Source organism: Pteropus vampyrus, unplaced genomic scaffold (genome assembly GCF_000151845.1).
Source record: "Pteropus vampyrus isolate Shadow unplaced genomic scaffold, Pvam_2.0 Scaffold37, whole genome shotgun sequence".
Taxonomy (NCBI): Eukaryota; Metazoa; Chordata; class Mammalia; order Chiroptera; family Pteropodidae; genus Pteropus; species Pteropus vampyrus.
In genome coordinates this window covers 2276761-2300508 of record NW_011888818.1, presented here as the reverse complement: position 1 = coordinate 2300508, position 23748 = coordinate 2276761, and the positions used below count along the sequence as shown (strand labels likewise).

The following is a 23748-nucleotide window of genomic DNA, read 5'->3' as shown; positions in this document are numbered from 1 at the left end:
TTTTGGTTTAATCAAATCTTCCTATGAGACTTTGAAATATCTATGGGGTTTTTATTTCTCTGACACTTGCTTTAAATAGTCCTCCTCTCTCCACCTATATACACTGTGTACTTAAATGCACACATTGCAAATGCCTGTTGGTTTAGCTTACACTGTATGGAAATGTAAAATACTTTTTTTTTTTTTTTTTAAATCAAGATCAAGGATTTTATAGTGGTAGTACACCAACCAGAGAATTTGGCTGCCTCAGCTAGTCCGCCTCACACTGAAAGCAGAACTAACATTTGTCATCATGATAGGTGCTGTGCCCACTCTGATAATTCTGCATCTCAAGCTCACTGAGCCACATCAAATAGCACTGTCTACCAAAATGTGCATCCCTAACTGTATATTAATCTGCAGATACTAAATTCACTGTGGTGCTCTGTTGTGCTCCAGAAGCCTTTTGATAAAATTTGGAAAACGAATATTTTTGTTCATAAACTCTAAATCTGCTATCAGCAAATATTTATCAACTACTTATATGAGAAGCACTCAGCTGGATGCAGTAAAATAATACCAAAGTGTAGGAAAACATTTTAATTGATGATTTCATCTCTCTCTCTCTCTCTCTCTCTCTCTCTCTCTCTCTCTCTCACACACACACACACACACACACACACACACACGCACACGCACACTCATACACATACCACTAACAACGTGTGGTCATGCTGGACAAGAGCTGAATAGGTAAGCTGAATGATAGGTTATAAGGAGTTCAATAATGGAACCTAAAGGAGAGGGCCTTTTTACAGAGTTGAAGATAGTCAACCCTGAGTAGGCTCAATGTGGGCTTCCGAGAAGCAGCAGGGAGGAAGGTACTGAAATATTCAGTAGAGAAGAACTAATACCACAGTAACACATGAAGCTTCCTGGGGTGGGGTGAGGCAGTCAGAGACCACTTTGACTGGAACCAGGGCTTCGTGTAGAGTCTGGGGAGATAGAGTTTGAGGGACAGAGGCTGGTGCCAGATTACTGAGAATCTTCAAGGCCAGAGGTCTTAAATATGAAATGAATGGATGTGAGTTTCTGTTTCTTTAGGCTATACTTGCTAAAAATGTCATCTCCATCCTGAGAGTTGGATGAAAAATGCATCTCATTGCTTAGTTCTATTGGGAATTGTGATGTATCTAACAAAAGGAATGATAGAAATAGAATTGGAGAATAGTTGGATAAAGTTGCAGCATCTATAAGTTGTCAGATAGTTGATTATAGGTAGTAGAGGAATCACTGAAGGTTTTGGGCCAGGTAAGCAGAGTTTTAAGTGGTCTGTTAGGAAAAAAAAGTTGTATAAGAAAGGAGGTCAATTTAAAGTCTTGATGATGGAGTAAATGGGAGGTGATGATGTCTTGAATGAGGGGCGAGGGGTGGAATAACCATGGAAATATAAAATATTAGATAAAAAGAGCTATTTAAAATGACCGTTGTTAATATTTATTACTTTTATATGTTATATATACTTCTAAGCTCTTTACATGTATTATCTTATTTCATTTTCTCAGCAACCCCGTAGTATAGATACTGATATTATTCCTACTGTTCAAATGAGGAAATTGAGACACTCATCATTTAAGCAACCTGCTCAGCTAGAAGTTATAGCTAGGAGTTGGAGCAAGAATTCTAATCCTAGCCATCCAACTCTGTACTTTTTCACCCTGGTCCTAGTTGACACTGATGCTTGATCTTTCAACAAAAGTACCTGAGAGAATGAGACTGCAAGCAGATGTACTTTAGAGTCAGAAAATCTTAAGTGGCTTTCAGCAAGTCACTAACCCTGTGTATTCAACCCCTCTTTTATTTGGAGAGTGAGGATTTCTCAGGAGTTCTAATTTCTCATTAGTGCACTAAGAGAATGAAGTGAGATTGTGGGTTCTCATTTTCTTTCAGCTTCTATTTTTCCTCCCTTAAAATGAGGTGTTAGGCTTTGGAGGCAGATGAAGAGTTTGTTCTTATGCATATTATAGTTGAGGTGGTAATTGGACCTCCAGCTGGCAATATCCAGTGTGCAGCTGTTGCTGTGGGACTGGCTCTCAAGAGGGTCAGGACTGGACGTAGAACTGGAATTCTCATTCACAAGCAGGTGATGAATAAGGCATGGGAGTAGTTGAGCTCTCCAAGAAATAGGGTATTCGGAGAACTTCTGAGGACAAGGAGCAGGACCTTGAGAAATACCAAGTAGTGGGATAGATTGAAGCAGAAGAACTGGGGAGGAGATGGGAGAAGAAGCCATCAGAAGGGTACGAGGAGAACCACAGTAAAGCAGGGTCCTGTTAAGCTCAGTGAGGCTTAAAGAGTGGGTGGCTTTAAATTGTGGTAAGTACCACACAAAGTTTAAGAGGATAAAAGACAATTTTAAAAAAATGGTTCATGATGTAGAGAGTTCAAGGAGAATGAAGAGGTAATATGACAGTGTTCTCAGCAAAAGAGTAAAACAAGTTTTCTGTTTGACCCTCTAGAGACTTGATTTGACTAAATGCATTCTGGACACTAGTTTCCTAATTAATTCATGTAATGCTAAGGGTGATTACCTTTGTCCTGCTTTACCGTGATTAGTTGTAAACTAGTGTCCTTGTCAGAGTTTGCAGTTGTGCTCAGGAAGTGCCCCACAGCGACTCAGCAACACACATAGATGAGGAAGTTTGGGAAATGAAGCCAGCAGCTTCCACTAGATCACACCAGCCAGGAGGAGATAACTTCCGGACTTTCTCACCGCCCCCCCCTTTTTTTTTTTCCCATCATCTTTGGTAAAGAACTGTCTTAAACAGCAGTTTCTCCTCTAACATGAAATGAATGTTGTCTTAGATTTCTCTTAAAACAAAAAATTAAATAAATGAGAATAAAAAGTGCTATATAATTGAGTCATCATCTTTCTCATTTATTTCTGATTAAATTGAACTTGATTACAAATAACATCTTAAGTGAATAAATGGCATAGTTAATTTATTTTTAAGTATATACCTGAGAACTAAGACATCAATAAGATACTATGCAATTTAAAATTAAGGCAACTCTAAAATGGAGGTTAGCAGTTTTCTGCAGCTTAATAAAAAATGGATGATTAAAACTCAATGTCCTTGGTGTTTTCTGTTCCAAATGTTACCACAATTAGGCCAAGAGAAACTTTTCATGTAAAGATAGAAAGATTCTCACTGGGAGAGCTTGGCACAAAATGAGAAAGATGAAAATGTATCTGTGTTAATTATTGATACACTACAGGGAGAATAATTGTTTACAACTGAACAAATAACATGCTTTTGATTTAGATACTCCAGTTAATTTTTAAAAATGGTCTTGATTTATGCTTTTATCTGAGACTTCAGTCTTTAAAATAAGTATTTAAAGCATTCAGAACCAGAACTGTGATCATGCCTCATTGTCAATAGATGTCTTTTATTCTCAATTTTCTGTGCTGTAAAATTCCATTTTTTTTTCTCCAGCTATAGACATTTTAATGGGAAACTGGGAGAGACTGCCTCAGGGGTCACTAGCCAAATATTTTTAACTGGATAACAAACTGTTTTAAAAGACACTGTAGTGAATGGTTAATCAATAGGTATTGCCTGGACTTATTTTTGTTTTTTCATTTTGGCTGGTATCAGGGCAGCAAAATGATACAATAAATACAATTTAATGCCTTAACAAACCTTGATCCCATTGCGACTCTAAACTTTTGTGGCCTAGGCCATTTCTACAAGGCCAAGGCAGCATGAAGCTCTAAGCTAAATCAAAGATTGGGTTTCTTAAAGCATACTCAGGAATCTTCAGAGTTCACTTAGGCTAGGGCAGTGTTACCTCCAGCCACATGCTTTTGCTCTCCTTCTCCATGTAGCGAGACACAGGACTCTTTAATATTTGGGAGAAAGAGAAAGGAAGGAAGGGCTGTGGTACCAGTGAAACATAAAACCTACCCAGTTATACTTCAAGACAGGGTAAATTACACAATTTAAATATAGAGGTAAGTAGGAGGATGGGGTGATGATTGAGATGCAAAATAAAGGAAGTGAAGATGGGCACGTTGTTGCTTATTCCTGGGTAAAGCTCAGAATAATTAATATTCACTCACTCACACATGCATTGTCATTTAGATTTCCTGTTTTTCATTGCTTTAATTACTCCATATCGGAATGACATATTCCTTTAGAAGAATGAGTTTGACTAATGTTACCTTCCTCTTTGAGATTTTTTTTCGAAATCTTTAAAAAATGAAAGTGAATGACTAGATAAGGGCATGTTGACATTTATTCTTTCTTCTGCTTGTTTGATTTGAAATAGTTATGTTGGACAGCAGGTGGTGAGGGTTTGATTTTTATGAGCTAGAGCAGCACAATTTATTATTTTCCTTAGTTGCCACCTTGAACTATGAAGGTAGTAAAAATCCAGAACACATTTATCTTACAAGGTAGTCACAGACAACAAAGAAAACCAGAGGACTTTCTTATACCACTAGCATTTGCTTTTTCCGTGTTTATAAGATTAGATTTGGGAAAACAAATGATTAAATCTGTTCATACTTCATATTATTAAATTGTTTTCTTCCTTGTCTTTTTTTGACATTTTGAAAATTCTGTGTACATTTGAGATCACTTAAGTGGTTCTCTAAAGGATTTAACTAATGATGAAAGCCATAAATCTAAAAATAATAAATAAGATTTTCTCCTAGTCTTTAAGCAGTTTCTTGGCTACTTGGGAACTTGATCTGTGGGTATAAAACCACCCCATTAGTGTTATGTGTATGTGAGAGCCTTCCACTGATGTAACTGTAATTAAACATATTACTTTATGCCCCAGACATGCCAGTCTTGTTCAGTTAGTGCTTTGAGTGCAATTAGATACAAATTCGGCTTTAAGATGGCTAATTCCTAGCCAAAGAATAAGATATATTTGTTTTTCTTCTTGGCAGAAAAAGTGGATAATCATTCTTGATGACATGTTCGAAACAGGTGATAAATTAAAAATAGGATAAAGTATCATTTTAGAGCCTTTACCCCTCGTCCTATTTCACTGGTTGCAAACCTTCGTAAAGTATGAAGGAATCATGTGCCATGGCTGCTTTCATGTTTGAGATGGAAAAATGGCTGTCCCATTAATTCCTCATGGTGTTTAGCATCATGCGTGCAGAAACTTGCATGAGGGAAGCAATGTAGCTTCTGTGGCTGGATCACAGACGCCAGAGCGATAGGCCATGCCTCCCCATGCCAGCTCTGCCCTTTGCCCTGACCGTGTGCCTGGACGATTATGCACCTCTCTGAGCACATTTCTTGCTATATATAATTGACATCTAGGAGCATTTTATTGTGTTTCGTTTTGTTTTGCAATTCCTGTTATGGTAAATTTGGTCTTCCAATTTGATATCCCTTATATATATGAAGGCAATTGATTTTGCATGTGAATAAGTACCTTCATGAAAAAAATATAAAAAACCTTTTAATTTGTTGTAATTTTTTGGTCGATTCTCAGTTTTTCCAAGTAAACAGTTTTAACATCTGCAATTAGAAATACAGTCAGCCCTCAGTATCCACAAGGGATCGGTTCTAAGACTCCCCATGGGTACCAAAATCCACGGATACTTAAAGTCCTTATATAAAATGGCGTAGAACAATGCATACAGCCAGCCCTTTGCATCTATGGATAGAAAATACTGTTTCCTGGGTTGGTTGAATCTGTAGATGTAAAACTATGGATGTAGAGGGCCAACTGTATTTATTTTTTTAAAATTCACAAATAAATAGACCTGTGCAGTTGAAACCTATGCTGTTTAAGGTCAACTCTAGTTTTATCTTCTTTCTAATTTTAGTACCATTCAGTTCTTTCTCTTTTTATAGAATCTTCAGGAAAAATATTTAAATTTTTTATGATTTTGTTTTGTCTCAACATTAGTGACATTGCTTCTGTTGTTACACTCCATTGAGCCCGATATGGCTTTGGATTAAGATATTTATAAATAAATAAGTACATTACACAAACAGGTATACACAAATAAGCACACAATTAATTGCCAACAACGTCCTAGCATCCAAATTCAATGGACGTTTTCAGTATTGATCTTATTTGTCCTCTTTTTAGAACCCCTTGCTCTTCTCCCTTGTCAACTATGGCCGTACAACCTCCGGGGTCTAGTCGGATCTCTCTTTACTGTGTTATTGATGGGCTCTTTCTCTGTTATACATTGAGGGTTTCCCAGTGTTGTATTTTGGGCTCACGGCTCTTCTCATTCTGTTACTTCTACTTGGGAATCATATTCTCATGGCTTCTACTTCTGCGGTTATCCTAATCATCCTAAATCTTTATATGTGGCCGATTTTTATGGACTTATAATCAACTTTCCACTAACCTTTTCTACTTAAAAGGAATCATAGGCACTTTAAACCTGCTTTTCTTCATCTATCACAATTGTTGAAGGTCAGCAAATGTTTTCTTAAAGGCCTGATAGTAAATATTCTAAGCTTTGTGGGCCATATAGTCCCTGTCCTTACTTTTCAGCTCTGCCATTGTGGTTTGAAAAGAGCCATAGATAGTATGTAAATGAAGAGATCTGCATTCTAATAAAAATGTATCTACAAAATATATTGATGCCCATGATAGAGTTTGCCAATGTCTGCATTGTTGATGTTTCCCATGCTAGGAATTTGAGTTTTGACTCTTTCTTCTTCATGCTCATATTTTACAGATTGACATTCTGAATGTGTCCCGATACATGCCCTTCTCTTTGCCTATATCAACACAATCTTGCACTCTCTCCACCTGTCTTCTGGGTTCGGAAAGCTTGGCAATTGCTCCCTTGCCTTCTTCTAGTCCTGCCAAAGCTAACTTCCTTAACTGACAGAGGAAACTGTCTAAAACCAAACAGTATTATTTATGCCACTTCTATTTTTCAAACTCTTGATGATTCTTTGTTGTCTTCTTCACAGAGTGAAAACTTCTTAACAAGGCATAGAAATCTCTTTAGTGTGTGGCTCTCCTCACCTGCTTGGTCTCCTATTCCTTTTTTTGTCCCTTCAGGTCCTTGAAGAAGCAAATGCCAAGATAGATGGGATGGGACGTGTCAGGAGAAATTGCCTGTGAAGGATAAAGTGGGAAAGAACTAGTAAAAATAGGCTGAGAGAACTTTTTGACTGCAGTGCAGGTCAAACATTTGTGAAAGGAGAACAAAGAAAGAAAGAGCATCTTGTGGGAGGAGCCTCAGCACAGTTCTAAGAACGTCTCAGCCAGTGGGGCATCCAAAGCAGGAGCAGAGTTTGCCTGTAGAAGTCCCCATTGGGCAGGAAAGGCCTGGTCATGCTCAGTGATTGACGGGGGCATCAAGTGTGGCTCCTTGTGAAACTGGTGGATCTACAGGTGCCATAGATGGAGAAGATCAACTAACGATGCTCATGTAGAAGTTTCTCTCAAAGGAGAGGTTTTGGGGGCATGCCCATGGTGCCATTCTTGTGACTCACACTTTACACTTCAGCTTCAATAAACCTCTTGTAATAATCTTGTTATACCATGCTCTCTCTCACTTCCAACATTTGTTTCCACTTCCTGTTCTGTCTGCAACGCCTGTTTCTGCCCCAGACTTGGTGTGGCCTGCTGTTTTACATTCTTGAAATCTTAGCTGAGGAGTAATCATCTTTAGAAAGATTTCTTTACCTCCCACCTCCCAATGACTGAGATTGCCACCACTCAGTCATTCCTTACCGTCATCAGTATATTTTCCAAATTACAGTTGGTTGTACATGTTTTGTTTTCATTTTTGACTGGACAGTGAATCTCTTAAATAAAGAGTTATTCAGTCTGTGCCCTCAGACACCTGTTGTCACTGGCACCCATTTGTTGAATGGATGACTATACTCTCCATTATCCATTTGAAGGGCAGGATAATCCTGATAACAAATAAGGCAGTAAGACAGATGATACTTATGCCATTATATTTGATTTAGGAGAGTTTCATAGTCTTTTAAAGAAATATATATTTATAAAGTTCATTTCAACTCAATGTGTGCAATCTGATACAGTGGAAAGAACACTGGACTGAAAATGAAAAGATCTGTGCTCAAATCCTGGTGTCCTCATTTCTTGGCAAAATGACCATGGAATAACATCTCTGGCATCATTTTCCTCTTCAGTAAGACTGAGATAATAATATCAAAGACACAGAATTGTGGACCTATCAAACCATCTGTAATGTATTCAACTTCTTACTTTTATCGAGGTCTCTCTGCTGCTTCCTACCGTGTCAGAGTCTGCATCGAGCGTAACTCAGTGTTCCGTGATTGGTCTGAACTTTTAGATCATATAGCTCCTTGTAGAGAGGATGAATGATAGGTGTAATTTAAAAGCAATGCTCTACTAACTATTGTATGGTGGTACAGGTAAATGTATTGTTCTGGGAGGTAGTCTTGAACTATATGGTCTACTGATTTATTTCAAGGTAAAATTATTATAAGTTCAACATGGGAAATAATGGGACATCAGTTATGCAGGACTAGAGAGACAGATACAGCGCTGACTTGATGGCAAAATGGAATCCGAACCTCCTTTGCTTGGAGATGAATTGTTGTGGCTACTGTCTTTACGGCCATGTTTTCCAGTTGCCACTCCATAAACTGTAAGAGTGAACAGAATATTTTTTAAAAGTAAAGATGTTACTAAAACACAAAATAAGTAAAAATTACAAAACATAAAATATGCAAGTCAGATAAGCAGAATGAAAATAGACAAGAGAAATGAAATTAAAGTAAGTCTTATTTTAAAAAAAGAAGGAAAAGATAAAGAAATATAGGCCCACAATTTTCAAATGAACTAAAATGACAATATAAGATGGAACTGAAAGATCAAAAAGATTAAAAAGAATTAAATGAGATTTAAGAATGCAAAAAAGAGAATTGAATATTTAAAATGTAGAATCTCAGTGGATTAAAATGAGCCAGTACACTTGGAAACAGCATAAAATCTACTTGCAGGAGCACACCTTTGTCATAAAGGGGGAGACAGGAAGCCTTGGCCTTTCCCTTTTCTAGTGCTGGCAAGTCACCTACTTGAAATATTCCCTCAGTGACCAAGGAGGGGATTTTTGATCCTGGACGCTGTTGCTGCTGTGTCCTTTCCTGCCAGTAGAGGGCAGCTGCACAGATTGGTGAGGCCAGGCTTTGCTGCTGCAGGGAAGTGAGGCGATCTGTTTGCTGCTTCAAAGTGCCCCTGAAGTATGCTAGCAGAGAATCTGCCCAGGCGTTTCCTTTTTAAATCACTCCCCTATGATGCAGAAGCAAATACTCCCCCCTCACTCCACTTTGGCTTTCATTCTCCCTATGTATTGCTCCGGGATTTAGCTCTAAGAGTTTGCTTTTCTCCTATTACTTTAGCAACTATTATCTTTTCCTTTGAGATCCTGGCTTGATTTGGTTCTGTTTTTCTTTGTTTGTTGTCTTATTCTTTTCTCATTTCCTAAAGCCTGTTTGTGATCTGGCTAGTTCTCTGAAAACGCACACACACACACACACACACACACACACACACACATACACACAAGGCACACACAGGTACAGGCAAGGCACATGAGCACTGCCTTTTATTTTTATGCCTTTTCTCTCTCCCCATTACAGTGCTCCCCATCTCCACCACAGCTATAGATTAGAATATCGTAAATGTATTGTTTCTTTTCCAGGGAAAATTTTTTTAAAAAGCTTTTCCCCGTGATCTATAAATAATGAATAATTCCATTAGAAATGTGATGAATAGTGTAACTTTTATGGAGGGTTTTTTTAAGCTTAATGTTTCAGTACATTTACTTTCCTGACAGCCGCGGGCCATGGCAGGTAGGAAGCTAGTTCGGCTGACACTGCAAATTCTCTCGCCACATTTCTCAAAGTGTGTTCCCTAGGTTCTCATAGATAATGCATGAATGTTAAAGGGGACCCTTTCTATACCTGAACAAGTTTGAGAAATGCTACTCTAAACTGACTTTTTTAATGCAGGACTCCCCAAAGCATTTCATGTGATAATTTGCTCTGGGCTATGCAGGATTTCTAAAGCGTATTTGGCCACAAAAAAAACCTTTTTTTTTTTTTTTTTTTTATCAAAACATTACATCTTTAAGCTCAGTGTTCCATGGAAAATAATTTAGGAAATAATGTTCTAATTACAGTAGTACACTTTCCTCTACTCTGCAGAGAAACTGTTTTACAATTGCCCTATTACAGAGTTCAGATTTACCTCAATCTGCCAGATTGGCACTTCTTTATATTTTTAGTCCAAAAGTATAATAAACAGCCAATATATGATTCTCAAAGCAAAACGAATAATTTTTATTATGTTTTATAATATGGGTTTTTATAAAAGCATTCTTTGAAAATTAGTAATCTTCATAGAGGAAAATAGTCTAATTATATTTGATCAAGTGTTTCTTTCATTAGAATATCAGTACTTGTACATGTTACATGGTAAAAAAAATATTATAAATACATCAACTGAAAAGCAGTAGAAAGGAAGACAGAATGAGGAAGACAGAATTCAGAAGGACACTACTGGGAAGAGTCACTGCCGAAGCAGCTCTAGTACAGACAGCAGATGTAGCAGGAACACCTATGTTCCCCTCCACTTTCCTTTGGGCATCTCACCTGTAATGATAGACCCTGCAAAGATATGCATTATTCTGAGGCCTCCACATGCTTTTTTGACACTATTTGGAGGGTTACTAGGGCATAGGGGACAGAGTCTGAGTAACATTATTCTGGGTCAAGTAAAAATCATCCTCTTTCTAAGATCTAGGAGAGTGCACATGGGAATAGCTTAGCTCCTGTTTGCACCCCCTGGTGCACTGGCCTCTAGACTGAAGAGGGAGCTTTGACCAGTGAGTTAATTTCCTAGGAATCCAAGATTCCAGTGGACCTCAGACCTGGTCTGTGTTTAGTGGGTGCTGCTTTTTTTCTAATTTGTCACCTGCCTGAGCTCAGTCATCAGGAGTTCATAGTCCTTGTGCTGAAAAGTTTTCTCTGCTACAGAGATTTACATTTTAACTGGATGCGGAGAATCAAATGCTTTCAGCATGGCTTTTGGCAAGCACCTTAGGATGCTTTGGAGAGTTACGGCAAACAACCTATAGTTCAGACCTATTTCATAATCACTAAGCAGTTATTTTCTATTCTGTTTAAAAAAAAAAAACATGCAAATGTCTTTTATTTTCTCCAGTCTCTTTTTAGAACTAAGCACTCTATTAGGCACAGAGCAGGTGATAGATTGACAAAGGTAAAACTACTTACTCTCTTTTGCTTTTAGATTATATTTGTAGGCAAAGTAAATTGTATATAGAGCCAGAAGATCATATACTCCATCACTACCACGCTGGTCCTCAGACCTCTGAGTGTGCATGTCCAATGAAGATGAGTGTACCATTTCCTGCAGCAGGCCATTCCACTTTGGTTAACTTTGTTCCATATTTTGAGCAGAAAAAGGTTCCCCATTGGACAAAGTCAACTTTGCTTCTCTATTTCATGCAGTTAGTCATCACACCCTTCATCAGTCTCTCCACTCCTGTGACTTGCTGGGAATAATATTCAGGTTGTGTTCCTATCCCTCTGACTATGTTTTCTATTTCTTATTTGATTCTCATTATTCTGCATACTCTTAGAAATTGATATTAATTGGATCTTCTTTGGTCTGCTCTTCTTATTCTATGTGTTTTACTATTAAAGTATTCACTACCTCGTGTCCAAATCCCCCTGATGATCCCAGGTCCTAATACAGGCTGATACATCTTCTGAATCTTGGATGCATATTTCTGTCTACTTCTGGGTATTCTACCTACATGTTTTCAGGTTCCTCTGACTTAGTAGGGGAAAAATTAAGCTTACATACTCTGTAACACCTTCATTTTTAGGAAACATCTCTATTTCTCCCTTTAGCTAGGCTCCTTCAGAGCATGTTAGTACCTATCTGGGCACTGTCAGTTCATTGTGATTAATCACACACACACATACACATGTGCACATATTCTGAATCCCAGTAGAACAACAGTTTTTATACAAAATATATTAGTTCCTAGTAGGAAGTAACCTGCGAAATATGCTTGTTGGATGCTATTTGCCCAAATTTCAAAAGGCACCCCACCATGGGGCTGTCCGCTTCTCATGAGGCAGATGTAATCCGTACACCAGTCACCACTCATGTATCCCAACTTGGCCATTACATATCATGTTCTACCTCTGGGGCTCTGAAACCTTCCCATAATCCCCCCAGTGCTGCACTGAAATGGGCTTTTCTTGAAGGCCACAATTTTTTAAAAATGCCAACCCGGTATCACAATCTCATTTGAAAACTCTTTGGTTGAGACAGCCTTTGCCAGGAACACATCCTTCAAATAAGATGCACTGTTTTCTCTATGAAGATTAGATTTAGAACGGACTGTCTTACAGAAATTTGATACTTTGTCAAGGCTACTTTGTCAAAGATTTGCTTAAGAAACCGGTTTCTTCTCCACGGAGAGTCTTGTCCTGGCCTCAGATATTTCTGGTTTGGGAACGGCCATTGTTTCTTCTCAGCTGACTTTAAAAAAATTATTATTATTGCCTTACTTTCAGAATAAGATCATCCTGGACCCCATGACGTTCAGCGAGGCCAGGTTCCGGCCGTCTCTGGAGGAGAGGCTGGAGAGCATCATCAGCGGTGCTGCGCTCATGGCTGACTCCTCGTGCACGCGCGACGACCGTCGCGAGAGGATCGTGGCCGAGTGCAACGCGGTGCGGCAGGCGCTCCAGGACCTGCTCAGCGAGTACATGAATAACGTAAGTCCTGAGCCGTCCGTGCTCATGTTGCGGTGGACTCCGGTGCGCCGTCTTGTGTGGCTCTCGGAAAGCATGAATAGCGTGAAAAGAGGACAGGTGTCCGCAGTAGAGAATCGGGTGAAACCAAAGAATGGCTTTGGGCAGTCTGATTTTTGACTCTGGATGTATTTTGGTATGGATGCAATTCGTAGAGGGAGAGAACTTTTTAGAAAAAACTGGCTTTATACTCGAGTGATTTCTTGGTCTATTTAGTGGCTGACCTTTGGTTTAGGTAAGTTTTCAATTGGTGAAAGTAGATGGTTGGTAGAAATAACAGGATACACCAACGTCCTCTTTTACAAGGAGTACTTTCAGAGCCAAGGATAGCTACAGATGCTAATCTCCGTTCCTAAGAGGCATTAATAAATAGAATAGATTTTATTCTTAGAATGTTTGTGCAGGGTTGGTTACGGTAGAAATGTTCCGACTGCAGTAGAAGCTGGAGGGAGGTTAGTGATTCATTGTGCAGTGAGAAATTCTTGTGAGAGTGAAGCTGCACATTTTGAAGTGGGTAGTGGTGGTATCTACTTGTTCTGCAGTGCACATAATAGCTGTCCTCTCCTACAGTTATACAGTGTGTCAGTTCTTATATATCTAAAAGCTATAAAAAGGAGATGAAATCCATATTCTTTGCCTTGAAAGACACTGAATTATGTTTGTATTGATTTGCTACATTCATTCAGCACGTGATGTAGCTGATGCCCAGGGCTTGCAACAGTGAAAGACCTGGGGTTCCTCCTGTGCTGGACTCCTGGGTTTGAGAGCATTTAGCATAAAGTGGAAGAAAACGTAGGTAAAGAGGTACTGACGTTTCATGTTGAAGGAGTGCCCTGTGTAGTGGTCAGGTAGGGAACAAGGACACTGAAAATCTACACAAAGCTTTTGAAGGCCACGCGGTGCCCTGTTAGAACACCGTGAGCTGATGCTAAGACAAAGCAGCCAACCCGTGTCCCTCCCTCCAGCCCGATTATTCTTACCACTCCTACCCCAAACTGACTTGTAGCCCACGGTCAAGCCAGGAGTCAGCATAGATAGGGACAGCGCTGCTTCTGCCAGACTCTCCAGAGGACTTTGAGCTAGAAAACACAAAGATGTAGAATGTCCTACAAATTAAAAAACAAAATCTGTTTCCTTTTCATGAACCTTCAGATCCTTTGATTTTGGAAGACTTGCTCATTTTCAGCACACAAAGAATGAGGTGTGGATGCCTCATATGGTACCCAGCTGCTTATGGGGACTTCTCTGTACAACTGGATGGCCAACACTGTGCTTTTGGTCTACGGTGCTATGAGGGTAAAGCTAGAAATGTTTTTCTCCATGTCACCCACCCTGAGTGAATCTTTTGAGTATCAGATTTAACAACAACAAAAAAGTGCTTGTAAAATCTGGTATTCTTTTTGTTTGTTGTTGCTTTTAACAGAACAGCAAGAGGCTAATTACTTGTATGTGGAGTTTGGTTTTATATTAACACATGTTGGTCATTTCTGTCAATGAAGAATTATTGCCAAAAAAGGAAGTAGAAACCGAAGAGATCAGTCTGATGGTTAAGCTATCGGTATAAATAAATCAGAAAAACATTTCTATTCCTGTGCATAGAAATTACAGAAAGTGATTAGAGAAGAGTTGATCAAGATGTGACATGTAATTTTCAGTTTGGTGTCTAGAATCCTGTCAAGGAGAAGTTTTCGTTTTCAGTGTAAACTCATTCAGATGAGCAGAGCTGATGGATTTTTGTATTTTATTGACTCCAGGTACTGTTTTTCTGCTCACAATCTTGTGGTTCAGGAATGTTTTGTATTTTTACTGAAAACTTTGTTTCTACTTTGATATTGTTACAGATAACACATAGGTGGGTTTAGTGCTTAAATTTGGAAGTGTACAAATTCTATTCACATTGAACCATCAGGATCAAAGGCCTAAATAAAACACCTCCTATTGACTTTTATATAAACTGTGTAAAATTGACTTGGAATTCACACTTCTTTGGTGATTTTTAAGGTGGAATTGGATGCAGCTGGACGAGCTCCATAATCCCTGTCCAGTGCACTCATTTCTACTGCCACAATATCAATTTATATTTATTTTGGTACAGCATATATTAACATAAAAACAGACATATCTACATCCTGACTGAAAAGTCTATTATAATTAACGGCAACTGATATATTAGTTGTGCCTAGGCTGTTATATTTCTTTTTTAATATTATAAGCTCTGGAAATAAAGGTATTGTCAAATTGCCACCCTGTAGATTTTCATCTCGATGTGCTAGGCAATATCATTAGGATAAAGAAGCCACTAGATTGAGGAGAAAAAAATTTAAAATTGACATAACTAGCATTTCTGGATTCTAAAAATCTGCTGATCAGTTCCTGATGAAGAGTCAACTTATAATGTTCACTTGTAGTTGAAGCTGTTCTAAAATCATATGCATGCCAAATGGTATGGAATGGAGGAAGATGGAGATTGAGGAGGAGAGCTGTATACTAATGACCAGGAAAAAAAGTCTGCATGGGACACGAACCATGGTTTGGCGCATGGGTTACAGTGAGTTCAATAGGATATCAAGTTGTGTGTTAGATATTTCCACGAAGGGATATTCAAATTAATGAATGTGTATGTGCGATTTGAAGATGTAACAAAAATTGTCCACTCGAAAGAAACTGTGGTGTGAGGTAAAAGGGCTGAGTGAACAGGGAACAGATGCAAGTGGCAAAAATTATGATCGGAGTGTAGCTATGATGGAAAAGACTGCTGTGATAGTCTTAGAAAAGCCCTGGGTATTTGTTTTTATTTGTTTTATGAAGTTTATAATGTAGCCCAAAGTGAGAAGAGTCCTAAGAATAATCCTTTCTTAAATAGAATGTCATATTGTACGTATGTGGAGACTGATGGGCAGAGAGAGAGAGAGAGAGAGACTTTTTCAAAAGGAAATGCGGCCTTTCGAGTGGTACCATCAGTGTGGCTGTTGATGTATTATGCTGAGTAACATAAATAGTTCCAAATCGTCATGAAGTCATAAACTTTTCTCTGAAACTTATAATTTGATACAGCTTTTTTTTTTCTGTGAAACTCTTTTTTATCACACACACAAAAACCTTAAAAGTGACCCCATGATAGGAAACAATTAAACATAATATTTTATTGATAAGTATTTTGTGATGGCTTTGCATATTAGAATGTTGTAGGCATATGTATTGTGCAGCTGCTACTTTGTGCCAGGCATTGTTCTAGACTTCTAAGGATACAGGAGAGAGCAAAATAGACAAAATTCTCGGCTCTCACAGAGCTGACACTGTAGTTGGGGGAGGCAGACAATAAATAATTTGAACAAGAGTATTCTCAGATGGTGATAAGTAAAACGGACATATGAAACCAGGAGACAGGGAACGTGGATGCAGCTGTAAGTAGGCGGGCCTGGAAAAGGTTCATTGAGAAGATGACACTTAGTCAAAGACCTTTTGGAGATGAAGGAGCAAAGAAGACTTGAGGTGGACAGAGCAACAAGATCAAGTGCCTTAATGTGAGCAGGGTGCCTGGGTGCTTCATGGCGTGGCTCGTGTGGCTGTTGAGAGTGAAGAATAGCAGGAGATGGGTCTACACAGTAACGAGGTATCAGACTATTGCCTTGCACACCGTTAACCGAATTTGACTTTTACTTTAATGTGGTGGAAGGCCATTGGAGAGTGTTGGGCAGAAAATACCATGACTTAGATGTCGAAGACAGGGCATAGAAGTGCAAGGTGTAAAAAAGCAGGAAAGATGAGGAAACTTTTAAATAATTCGTGAGAGGATGGTGACTTGAGCCTTTGGTAGTAGTAGAAGTAAAGTGTTCGAATTCTCACTATATTTTAAACAAAATTTACTTAGGAAGTAGCCAGTGAGAAGAATGTGTCTGTGGTATGAACATAAAATGGACACTCAGAGTGGATGACAGTTGCAGTGATCTCAGCCACATTACCATGGTATCTTCAGTTGATACCTTCGTCTGGGTTTGGTTACACAGAAAATTCTGATTTACTCAGATATAGTAACAATTTATAAATAGCACACTCTTCAATGCTTGGATAGTCTGCTAGACAGATTGTATTCGAAAAGGGAGTTAAGTAGAAAAAAATTTCTTTCGAAGTTGTATCACCAAAACTATTCAAGTATGGTTCACATTCTTATAAATATAAAAGACTAGGAAACATAATATTCTAAGTACTAAACTAACCGCAAGACAATAACAAGATGCATTAAACCATTACTTCTTTTCTGCACAATTCACCGTTAGGCCCGGGTGAGAATATGTGATAATGGATGTGCCTGGACCCTGTGCGATGTGGTGCTGTGCAGCCTGGTTCAGTTTTCTTTACATAGGCACTCTACATTGCTCCATGTTGTTTTTTAAAGACTAATGTAGAACTACAATTTTCTTAAACAATCACACAATTAAAGTTTAAATGTTTGCACAATGATGACAGAGAATTGGGTGGCAAAATAATGACTTAATTGGTCTCTGCTGTGTTAAAATGTGGCAGGTTATTTTTTAATTGTATTTTTATAAATAATAAAATGATATATATTTTATAAAATATTTAAATCCAACTTTTTCAAATCTCTTGAAGCACAAGTGGATCCCCGGGGACAATTTCTAAACCACTAATATAAAGCACAGGTTAAAAGCACATGAAGTCAAATTGATGTGGGAATATATACACATATTACAAGTGCCTGAAGGGTCTTGTCATAGCCTTTGCTATAGAGTGGATTTTAATGTAAAGGGCTTCTTGGTGTATCTTGTTTGTAAGGGGTCGAGGTCTGAACCGAGGTCTTAAAAGATCATTTCCAGCCTAGTTTGGGTCCAACATCCCACCAAGTCCTCAGCAAACAACACTATATAAGTAACATGTGAAGTGATACTCAGGGCTAGGGGAGTGCTGAAAATAATGAGTTTTTAAACTTTTTCTTTTAATGGTGTGAACGAATTATATGTTCATTGTAAAGGATAAAAAACAAAGAAAAATTTATTCATAATCTCATCCTCTAAAGATAATCATTGTTAATAATTTCGTATATGTCTTTCCAATGTTTTTAAACTTATATGAGTGATATTTTCATACATACACACAGTCACACACATTCGTATTATGCCTGGAGTTTAAAAAATGAAATCATTGTAGATGGTGTTTTGTAATCTGTTTTCTTCTCTTAATATATTGTGAATGTGTTACCATATCAATAAACATTCTCTAACCTTATGTTTATTGGCTGCATAGCATTTTATTATATAAACATGTAATAATTCATTTAGAAACAATTCATTTTGAGAGTATTTTTACAAAAGAGTATTAGAAAAGTACGTAGGGAAGATCTTGTGCTCCAGCTGTCTCGGTTACTGATTTAGACCCAAAGCATGACTGAGGAACAAAGTAAGGACACAGCTTTACAGTTTACATGCTTTTAGAAAGAGGGGGTCTCTGAAAGTTTTATGCAATGGAAATTTTGTGCATAAAGGATTTTAAATGCTTCTGAAGTTCTGTTGAAAACTATCTTATGTGTTTTTTATTTTCTCTGTATTTTATTAATGTTCTCTATATATTTAGTTTTTAGTTATCAGACTTTCTCTAAGTTGGCTATATGTAGTACCGCCAAGAGGGGTCCAGAACAAGTAATGCACAATTTCAACAGTCGAATTTAATCCAGGGTCCCAGAAAAGGCACTGAAATCTTCTGAAGGGAGTGTCATCAGAAAGATAACTTTGTCATATAAATTGTTATGCTGCCAAATTCCTCTCCCAGGCTTCGAAGGTAAGAGAAAGAATGAGTAGTTGTTGTCACTCAAGAATAATTATTGTTTAAACATGTAATTTGTTTCCAGTATTATCTAGGCCTTCACATTGCTCTCCTTTCTGTTTTATTATGTAAAAGAAGGGGGCAATGAAATTCCCAAGCCAGTTTGGCTGATAATAAGTTTCTCTCCTAAAGTTTTGGTCTCAATTAAAATACAAAGTAATGTTTAAAAATGCTTGTGGGCCATGTAGGAGCTGATGTTGCCCAGACGTGCCCATGAGGCCCTCCAATTGAAAGGGGGAGTTAAGAGTAGTCATGGTAGTTTCCTTCAGGGGCAAGATCCTAATATCCATAATTTGGTGCCTGTGGAGAGAAGATTTTCTTTGCATTTTTCTTATTTGTATCTTTTATTCTCCCCCTTTATTCTCTGGGCCTTCAAATATTTCAGTGCCACCATCTCTATTAATTTTGAGCTTCAAATTCATCTGCACAACTATGCTTCTCATATGAAACCTTTGCTCCATGAAGAGACAATTTTTAAAAGTTCCTTTTTTTTAGTTAATATTTCTTGCTTGGGCATTGAAAAAGTACAGTTAGTTTACCAACCCTTTCTCTGAGTTCTAAAACTGTCCTTTGAATCTACTCTTCCTAAGTAAAGTGGTTAAAGTCGGAAGTGTTTGGCTAGTGCACGAGATGTCTGTCCTTGACTTGTGGCATTTATAACCCATTTGTGGGCACTTCCAGGCAGTTTTCAGTGTGACCCACCAAGTACCCTGGGACTAGTACAAGGTAATGCAAAATACAATTTTTCAAAATTCTTCTTCCTTCTTATATTATTATTGCATTCCTTTTCTAATCATGTTCCACTGAGGTTGCTGTAATGGGGTCTCAGAAAACCAAGGAAGTGTTATGGAAGGGTGTGCTGGCACTGACCCAGGCACAGGTAGTGGGAGCATGTCCACCATGCTGGTGAAACATGTTCTCTGGCGGGGATAATGAGGGTGAGCTTGTGAGAGATACTGTGCCAGGTTCAAGCATCCCACAGAGCGTGAGAGTGCTCTGCAAGGTCTCAGGAGGAGATCCATCCAGACCGGCAGGTAGTTGGCTGACATTAGCATAATCAGGACACAGTATCCCCTGTAGCTATAGAGCACAGGTGTAGGAACATCCAGTCTGTGTGGGAACATGGCAGGTCTCTTTGGTCTTAAAAAACCCAAAGTATAGTACAGGTATCCTGGTGGGGGACTTAGGCCCTTTGAAAAGTACATCATGCTTAGCAGTACATGTGTTTGCTATTATTATCAGTTTGTCACAAAAATTAAATGACTTATAGGATCCCAGGACACATAAGTCTAAGTAGATTTGTTTCCTTTGGATCATCAAGGTCAATTCTCAATGCAATCTCATACAGCGTTGTCTTGGCCAGGAAAGGGCCTTCCTATATGACATCTTTTCCTGTTTCCCGCTTTGGATAGTTTAGCAGAATTATAAGCCTGTGCTTAGTAGCCATCTATATCCAGGTTCAAATCTCAGTTTCATCACTTGTAAATGACATGACCTTGAGCAAGGTAGATGGAATCCCTGAATTTCAACTTTCTCAGCTGTAAAATGACAATAACTGAATTTATTTTATGGAGATATTTGGGAATTAAATGAGACAGTGCCAGCCAGAAACCTCAGTGTCAAAGGAGAAGTCATGCTTGCTTCCTTGTTTCTTTTCAGTGCTCTTATTTCCATGTTTATTAACATCAAATAAATACCCTTTGCTGTAAAATTAATTGAGATCTTTTTAGAGTTAAAGAGTAGAGATAAAGTAAAGCAAAGTGCCTTTGGATGGGTCTGGACTGGGGCCTGTGTTGGTCCCCGAGAGGCCAGAGAGGTATCTGTCGGTGTGGCCCTGCCTAGAGGAATACTGCTAGCATCACTGTTGCCAAATATGGGAGACAAATAGATGACAGCCCTTCCAGAATGAGCTGGTTCTTAGAGACCCTGGAGAAAAATGACTGAGACAACATTTCAGGGAAACCAGGAGAATAAATGACAGGAGGACCTCCGAGCTGTTAGTGTTTGGAGACGGTGCAGCTCGTCTGAGTAAGTGGATGAGGTGCTTTCCTTTTCTTGGTCCCTTAAGCTTCTGAGAGAGAGAGGCCAGGGTTCTCCATTAAACACGGGGTTATCTTCAGTTTCTGTGAATCAAGGAGATGGACTGAATTTCTAAGAGACTATGCCTTGGACAAATTACGGGTATATTTTACGAGTATGGCCTTCTTCTATAGCTCCAGAATGTGATTCTATAAGTCTTGGGTCTTAGAGTTAGAATTCAGGATAGCAGTTAGAGGTTATAAGCTGTTGTTAGTGTTTTTGTGAACCCTAGATTTTTTTAGAAAGCTTCAAAGTGATGACCCGGAACATGGACTTTAGAAGCTTGACCGAATCCCTGGCAGGCTGAGGGATCTGCTTAGGGCATTTACTTCTATTGGGATCTCCTAAAAGTTGGTTGAGATCCAGCAATAAACTTGGTACCTAGTGTTGGGATATACCCAGTCAGTAAAGCTGAGGCCCACTTGCTGGCAATCTCTTGAGCAGGAACAATTTGGGAAAACAGTCAGCCTTGGCATCAAACTGTGGCTCCCAGTCAGATTTATAATGTGGTAGGTCTGAGCAATGAGAGTCATAATAACTCCAGGAGTTCCCTGTTGACTTCTCTATGAGGAAAGCAATCAATAGCTTTCTCCCCTCTACCCCTATTTCTCCATTTCCTCTCTCCTTTCTTACCTCCCTCTCTTTCTTCCTTTTGCCACCCGTGTGCCTGGTAGAATTTTTAAAAATTATTTTCAATGCACAGATGACCTCAGGAATATAAGAGAATTACTCAGAGGCAAGAAATGACAAAAAGGCAGTAAACTTGAGGTCGGTCCACAGACTCCTCCTGGCCTAGATTTGAGTTTTAAAAGGGACAGTGTGTAAAGAACAGGTGACAGAGTCTGTTCTGTGACCCAGATTGATGGTCCATCAGATTTAGAGACCTCAGTATAAAGCCTGGATTCTCAGATGATGACACTATTAGGGCATGAACTAAGAACATGAAACTTCTCTACAGAAACCATGGGGTATGCATGCTGTCTTGTCCTTTAAAGAGCAGCGAAACAAACAAACAAACAAAACACTAAACTCTCTTACAACCCGTCTCACTGTCACTCAGTTTGGGCATCAGAATCTATATTCTAGGGTGACATAAAATTTTTCCAAAATTTTATTTCAAGGCATTATGGGTGGTAGATTGCCAAGTACCTGGCAGAAGCAAATACCGATCCTCTCTAGAGGAACACACTTTATACCCAGGCCTCAAAGATAAGGTTACAAGGACCGGAAGTTGATATTCCAGAATCTCTGAAAAACAAAATAAAATAAGCTACCACAAAGGGGAGTTGGTAAAACCAATTACAGATCAGACCTACACGGACAGCAATTATTAGATACAGGTTATAAGTTTAAGGAAATTGAAGAAGGCTTGGGATATGTGATGAGGAACAAGAGACTGTCATTTACTGGGTGGTCTTGGAAATCGGCCTGGGCATGGCATGGTGGAGGAACATGGACTTACCTGAAGGGTTGGGACTTAACCTGTCCCAGTAGCCTGGGATAATGGGGTAGAGAGTGATAGGGTAATCGAGAATAATCAGAGTGGAGATGCCAGAAACCTCTTGAGCTGGAGCTGATTATCTTTTGTAGCAACCTTTGGTTAGCTATCAGTCACCACATCCACAGTGGACTTTTAGAAGGAACTCATCTTCGTGACAGAAAGAAAAGAATTTATCAAATGAAATAGGAGATGACTGTAATGGCAAAATTAAGTCTCGTAGTTAGAATTCTAGCTAGCTTCTCTCCTTATCAAACACACCCACCCCTTCGCCGAGTCCTTGAAAGTTGGGTCTGAAACAAACAAGGTCAATCAATATGATGAGGAAGAGCAAGTGATGTTGGGAGACAGTAAGGGACTGACTTAGTCAATGAGCAGGGATTGTTGACAGAGTTGACTGCCGAGTCATCAGATTTGGCCATCCTAGTTAAGACGGGCTGGACAGCACAATCCATCAATTGATCTGCTTTGAAGAGCCTTTCTGGTATTTCATGAAGCCCTCATGAAACTTTCAGGGAGAGCCACAGGCCTTACTGCACCACCAAACTCATGAGCCTGAATCAACTTTTTCTTTGTGTTTCCAAAGGATGTGGGAAACCCCGAACTCTAGATTTCTCATTCCTGCTTGGGTTGTTCCAGGATAAGCTCGAGGGCCTTTTTGCTTGGGTTTAATGCTGCCTTGAGCACATCCTGAAAAGTTTCTCTTGATTTGTTTAGGAAATTGTTACACTCTAAGAACTAAGTGTTTCACAGGTAGTGACGCCTCCCTGTGCTTCAAACACACCAAGTTTTTTGCGCCTTTAAACACACCAAGTTCTTTGTACCTTCAGCGACTTTGCACTTACCATCCTTCTTCTACAGAAATGTACTTTCTCAAGCTTTGCATGGATGGCTCCATATCTAAAGTTTCAGCTGGAATTTGTTGCTTTTAATCACATCAGTATATTAATTTATGTTATAGCACGTGCCAGCCTCCAAAGTCACATAATCTCTTTTTTTTTGTGTGTGTTATGTCTGCTCCTCTGCTGAAATTTAAACTCTCATGTGTGGGATCTTGTCTTGTTCAAAATCTCTATGATCTATTTAGCCTGGAACAGTAAACAAACATATTTAGAATGAATATATGAATTCCCTCTCATCCTGCTATAATAATAGTAATACTAGTAGCAGTAGTAATAATAATAGGAAGAGGAGGAAGAAACAGAAGAAGCAGCAACAACAACATAACCCATATGTTGTGAGTTTCTTGAGTCTCATGTTTTGGAACAAAATAATTCACCTTTTACTCTGCTCTCCTAGCTAGATGAAACTGTAACTAAATTAACTAAGCTTAACTACACTTGGCTTCTACGTGACTCACTTTGAAGTGCTCAGACATTTCCCAATATTTAAAGCTATATGTTAAAGTCCTGGTCAAGGCCCATATCAGTTCTTTCTAGAAAGGCCTGGTAACTATTCCTAGAGACAAAAATGATATGAAGCATGTCGCTAGCTTGC

General features: G+C 38.8%; 1 protein-coding gene across 6 annotated transcripts in view; it reads left to right on the top strand.

Annotated features, from left to right (window-relative positions):
- Positions 1-23748, top strand: part of CTNNA2 (catenin alpha 2) — a 1043800-nt gene that overhangs the window by 336136 nt on the left and 683916 nt on the right. For all 6 annotated transcript variants that reach the window (XM_011358075.1, XM_011358074.1, XM_011358073.1 and 3 more), the window contains one exon: positions 12597-12800. In XM_011358075.1, coding sequence (XP_011356377.1) covers positions 12597-12800 — 204 coding nt within the window. The remainder of the gene's footprint in view (positions 1-12596; positions 12801-23748) is intronic.